Source organism: Trachinotus anak, unplaced genomic scaffold (genome assembly GCF_046630095.1).
Source record: "Trachinotus anak isolate AG129_WGS33_773 ecotype Australia unplaced genomic scaffold, CSIRO_AGI_Tana_v1 ptg000007l, whole genome shotgun sequence".
NCBI lineage: Eukaryota > Metazoa > Chordata > Actinopteri > Carangiformes > Carangidae > Trachinotus > Trachinotus anak.
This window is the reverse complement of record NW_027273858.1, coordinates 24,664,883-24,670,882: the sequence shown is the minus strand read 5'-3', so window position 1 is coordinate 24,670,882 and position 6,000 is coordinate 24,664,883. Positions and strand designations below refer to the sequence as shown.

At 46.9% G+C, this 6,000-nt stretch overlaps 1 protein-coding gene across 5 annotated transcripts in view; it reads right to left on the bottom strand.

The window, feature by feature from the left end:
- The window catches only part of ttc27 (tetratricopeptide repeat domain 27), a 47,678-nt gene continuing 41,678 nt past the window's right edge, over nucleotides 1-6,000 (bottom strand). For 3 of the 5 annotated variants that reach the window (XM_071481566.1, XM_071481563.1, XM_071481565.1), the window contains 4 exons: nucleotides 4,235-4,432; nucleotides 3,401-3,512; nucleotides 2,101-2,201; nucleotides 1-313 (listed from right to left, as the gene is read on the bottom strand). In XM_071481566.1, coding sequence (XP_071337667.1) covers nucleotides 188-313; nucleotides 2,101-2,201; nucleotides 3,401-3,512; nucleotides 4,235-4,432 — 537 coding nt within the window. In that variant the 3' untranslated portion in view covers nucleotides 1-187. The remainder of the gene's footprint in view (nucleotides 314-2,100; nucleotides 2,202-3,400; nucleotides 3,513-4,234; nucleotides 4,433-6,000) is intronic. The other 2 variants (XM_071481564.1, XR_011691488.1) reach the window with 2 other exon arrangements.

The window sequence follows — 6,000 nt, the reverse complement described above, 5'->3', positions numbered from 1 at the left end:
TTAAAACTGTGACATATTTTATTGTTTGATGTCTTACAGTCGTGTTTACGTTCCAATGTGGACGCAGAAGTACAAAAACATCCTGGTCACTGAGTCTTTCCACTCCAGTTTTGCTCTAGATTTAAACCAGAGCTACAGAGCCACAGCTCCATTTCCCTTGGAGAGGGGGGGCATGTCTTGAAGATGGTCACTGTGATTGGTTGCGCAGCTTCCCGCTCAGCTCCTGCAGCTCTGTGATGAGTTGCTCCAGGGCAGCAACGCCGTCCTGTAGCTCGGCATGGATCTGACCTGTGGTCACATCTGTGTGCATTTGCTGGAGAAAACCAAGACAAAGAAACAGTGAAGTCAGTCACTGGAGGATCAAACTGTCACCATCATCACCATCATCTCACTCATTAACTGTGGTTTAGTGTTTAGTTATAAAACTGCTCTGTGAGAAAGTGAGAGGCTCTGCTGTGTCATACGTGGCTTAAATCTGCTGAATACTTCATGGCACAAGAAAAAACTCTGACTGTGAACTTCAGTAATGAATTCATTATGAGAAAGTGCTGCTGCCATTCGTTTATATTTTCTTGTATTTTGAGAAGATTTTTGAGATATCAATAATTGAAAGTTTAAAAAAACAGATAAAACGTAAACTCAGACCTGTGACCCAGACCTTCATCAGCGGCACATTTTATAGTTGAAACAGAAACCTGTCAGCACTCTCTGGTGGACAAACCATGTGACAGCAACACTTTCTAACTGCCATTTCTTTGGTTGACTTGTCCGCTGACACTAACTGTGGGGATTATTCACCCTCCTCTGAATTTAGGAGTTTTTTAGGAGTTATCTCAGATGTCCTGCTCACACAGCAGTTTTAAAATCTACACACATCTGGTCTCCTCTGGATCCTGATCCCGGTGTAGAAGTTTGTCTTTTGTGCCTGCTGGACATCTGGATCCAGAATCCGCTGACGTTTGGTGGAATCCATTCTTCCCTCTGTTTCCTGTGACATTCTGCCACCACCCAACCTAAAGGTGAATATTTCCATCCTGTCCACGCTTCACAGTTGTTTTTATCAAACACTTTTTTTCAAACACACTCTTGGTGGTTGTGCCTCAGTTTGAACTTTGTCTGTCCACAGCATCTGTTTACTAAATGACTCGGAATCTGGTCCAGATGTTGCTCTGCAGACTTCAGATGTTGACTTTGGTGACGAGGCCACAGGTGAGGCTCCCCTGACTCTTCAATGTAGAGGAAGCACGAACATAACAAATGTTGGAGCCACTACTTTAGCAGGAGCAGACACCTTGTTCAGATGCAGCAGTAGCCGGCCACCAGGTACAACACAACCCAGACCTGCTCCAGCTCCAGGTACCAACACGCGGATGAGTCACAGACGTGGTCACATGGTGAAGCAGGTTTTATGACATGATTTTTAGAGCAACGACGAGCAGCACTACTTTCCACAGAGCGAGGCTGACATCACATGTACAGAGGATGAGCGCGATGGTCTCAAGCTAATGACGGACACCATGTTGGTAATGTCAGAGCACAGCATGTCCACTCTGTCACTGCTTCACTTATACCAAGCACAGAGGAACGCCTGGATGACACAGACAGAAAGGCACATCAGGGCCAATGAGAAGGAGACTGTGTGTGACATCAGGTCCTGATGATGTAACAATGCGCTGGCATCTGTCCCGCCACGCCAACTGTCCCTTTTACACAGACATGGATTCAGCATAAAGGTGGAACAACAATGCCCCCACATTCTGTGTCTGTACATTGTTATACAGAACAGCAAGGTGAACTGAAGGCACCACATTCTCTCCTAGAACAGGCTGGAGATGAGGAGGTTTAGAGAAGAAAGCTCTGAGCTACTCTTCAGGAAGTCGTCTCAGTTCATCCCAGAGAGAGTTTCCTCCTCTGCAGGTGATATCGTCTCCGCCCAGAGGAGTGTCCTGAGAGCTGGGGATGTTGACCAGCTCGTCCTCCATCATAAAAAGATACAAGTACTAACACACAAAGTGGAACAACCTGTGAGTCCAAGTGAACAGGCTGTGAGCATGTTCACCTTCACTGTCTGTCTAACATGGCAGGTATCAGTGACCGTACCTTAGCTTTGGTGGCCAGACTCCGGAGGCTGAGTCGGGTGGAGGAGAGCATCTGGAGAGCTTCTGTTGGATTAGTCTTCTTCTTACTGCAGCTCAGGGCCACTGACACACAGAGAATCCAGCTATTAGAGCTTTATTCTGCACTCACACAACACACGCACACGCGTAAAATTGAGCATGTCACACACACAGTATGAGGAGGAGGAGGAGGAAGATGAGGAGGAGGAGCTAACAGGCCAATTGATGGACAGAGCAAACACATAACCTCCAGCTACACTGATATTTTCTTCATGCTGCTCTGACTGCTCCTCTTCATGTTTCATTCAGAGCTTTCATCAAAACATCTGGGGACTAACAAGTGAACTGGAACCACAGACTCCTCTCTGCTCCTCACTCCATCTTCACTCCTCCTCACTCCTCCTCTCACCCCCTCACTCCTCCTCACTCCATCTTCACTCCTCCTCACTCCTCCTCTCACCACCTCACTCCTCCTGACTCCATCTTCACTCCTCCTCTCTCCTCCTGACTCCATCTTCACTCCTCCTCTCTTCCCCTGACTCCTCCTCACTCCATCTTCACTTCTCCTCTAGCCTCCTCACTCCTCCCCCTCTCCTCACTCCTCCTCTCTCCTCCTCACTCCATCTTTACTCCTCCTGACTCCTCCTCCTCACTCCATCTTTACTCCTCCTGACACCTCCTCTCTCCTCCTCACTCCATCTTCACTCCTCCTCTCTCCTCCTCACTCCATCTTTACTCCTCCTGACACCTCCTCTCTCCTCCTCACTCCTCCTCTCAGAAACCTGGGCTGACAGCTAATCGACGGGTTATCACAAAGTCACACAGCCAGTGGTAGAAGTTTCCTGTTTCCTAATGTCACAGGGAGGTTTGGTCATCCATCTACCATGGGTTGACATAGCAGAAGCACCCAGACCAGGAGGTCTGGCCTGTTAACCACCAGGGGCTGAGCCCAGACTCTACGATGACCCCATCAAAACACTTTAACAAATGCTCTTCTAAACAGACTCTTTCTAAGCAACACATAGAAGGGCTACACACTGCTTCAAATGTGAAGCTTGGTTTATTATAATTGTTAATGTTAGTATGATTGTTTAAAGCCTTAGTCCGATACTAAACAGTTTTCACTAAATCTGGACCATTCATAGAACATGTTGTCAGCAGTGTAAGGCACTAAGCAGAACCTGTTAATTATATGACTGGGCTCATCATCTCCTCCTCCTGTATTAGAGAGAAGTTACTAAACTTCAGTCAGTAACCATGGTTTGTTGTTTCTGTGTTCTCACCTTCTCCCATATCAACGGCTCTTTTCACCACCTCCTTGAAGAGAGCAGGGTCTTTCTCCCAGCCGCTGGCCTGAACCTCACAGCGGTGAGCCTTCGACAGGAACTGCAGGGCCTGAAAACCCCCACAGAAACACCACCGTGGTTTTAACACAGTTAGCCGTGACAGTTAGTTGTGATAATTAGCCACAACTGTTAGACGTCACAGTTGGACACAATAGTTATCCACAATGGTTAGCCAAAACAGCTAGCCACCACAGTTAGCCAAAACAGCTAGCCACCACAGTTAGCCACAACAGCTAGCCACCACAGTCAGCCACAACAGCTAGCCACCACAGTTAGCCACAACAGCTAGCCACCACAGTTAGCCACAACAGCTAGCCACCACAGTTAGACAGGACAGTTAGTCACAACAATGAACCATGACACTTAGCCACCAAGTTAGCACAACAGTTAGCCACAACAAATGGCTGCAATAATTAGCCACAACAGTTAGAAAAACAGTCATGACAGTTAGCCACGACAGTGACCCATGACAGTCAGTCACGACAGTTAGCATCGCAGTTAGTACAACAGTCAGTCATGACAGTTAGCAAAACAATTAGCACAACAGTTTGCATGACAGTTAAACACGACAGTTAGCCAGGGCAGTTAGATGCGACAGTTAGCGACAGTTTGCCCTGCAGTTTTAACTATCAGCTGTTTTAGCTGACGGCATGATTTGAGTAGCATGGTGAAACACTCGGGTTGACTGGCCCATTCAGCCTTTGCCACAACTGCACAGAGTCTCTCTGTTGACTCTTTGTGGTTCACTATGATGCTCGTTGTGGCTCTGACCTTCTCGTTGTCCTCTGGGCTGGAGCTGTGGCCATCACCGTACAGCAGCGCGTACTGCCGCCATATGTCAGAGTCGTTGCTGTGGCGGGAACTGACCCGACCCAGGAGTTCCTTCAGTCTGGACTGGAGGGTTTCGGCGTGGACCCCCTGGCGGTCTGTCAGGTTCTCAACAACCGCTCGTACCAGAATCTGTAGAATCTGCCATGAGGGAACATAAATAATACAAGATTTCAATCTCATGTTTGTGTCTAAGCATTGTTATATGTGATGTCATGGGTTTGAATTCTTTGCCACATACATACAGCAGCATTGTTTGGTGCTGCCAAAGACTCCAATGAAGGAGCAGCAGGATAAAAAGAAAATGGGTTTATGGGAAATGTGGTTCTTATTTTTTACAAACTAACTGGTTTATGGTGTTTATACCAATCTGACACAGTCATCTACTTATGGTACACAATGATGACAGAACCAGTCAACACCAGTCAACAGGGCAGAAACGTTCCTCTGCCGTCCATGAGTCCAGACTGTTTACTGTTCTGGTTACACCTGAATCCAAGATGTTTAAACTAGTTTCATACAAAATGTGTTTGCTGTTCAAACCAGTTTAGCTGTATATAAATGTAATTTGTAGAGACACGGCTGTCTCTACAAATTAGCTGTTAGCTTCATTTTCAGACCCTAAGTCAGCTGATTAGCAGAGCGTGTGATTGTTACCACGTTTGACAGAGAAATGATCATCAGCTGACATGTCCAAATGACAACTCTTGACCTGCCTTAATGCTCTAATGAGTCAATTAAGGCCTAACAAGTTAATAAGGTTCTAAGTGTTTCACAATTAGAAGGGTGCTGCATATTCTCTGATGGGGCCGAGGGGCCGAGGGGCCGAGGGGCCTTCTACTGTCTGGGCTACTCTGTCTGTCTACACTGTGTCAGGTCTGAACACAGCTACAGGGAGGGAAATGTCAAACAGAACGAAGCAGAGATGTTGCTTCTGAAAATGTGACTGACATGACGATGTGGTAACAGGAGGCCAACTGTCACCTCCACTTCTACAGAACTACATGAAAGGTGTGTGTAAAAATAGAAGAGCAAAAATGGAGCGAATGAAGCGAGAGGCTGTTCCTTCATGTGATAATCTGACAGTTTTTTTTTTCACTGAGGGGGGAGCTGCACCACACACAGACCCAGTTCAGGCCGACACAACAGGTTAAACCTGCATTGGGGGTCTGCGCCAGCCAACCCTCCTCCACGACCTTCCTCTGGACCAGGGTTGAACACTGACGCTGCTCCACTTCCTGGAAACCGATATTTAAACACCAGCTAGCCGTCAGTTAGCTCTGTGTGTTATCTGACTGTCGCCATGTTGGCTAGGTTAGCTTAAAAACCTGACCGCTAACATGATGATGATCAGGTGGGAACATGTCAGTCCCAGCTCTGTCACTAACTGGGCTGTAGATTAACAGTTGTCTCATCACTGTCCTCAAACCTTTAGTGGAGCTTACAACAAAACAAGGTCAAAACAGCTGATTACAGCTTCCTCTGTTGGTCAGTGGTTCACAGAGCTGAACTTGAGGTAAAAGACTGATGCAGATTTACGTCATATGAAGCACTGATGACGGTAAATCCACTGGAATGAGCTGATTCTGCTCATTTTCAATCCAGGTGTAACAGTCTGAGTCACTCAGGTGAAGACAGGAAGTCACATGGTTTGATGCTGCTCCAGAGAAGACGCAGTTCCTTACTGATAACCAGGTCAGAGAAAACCT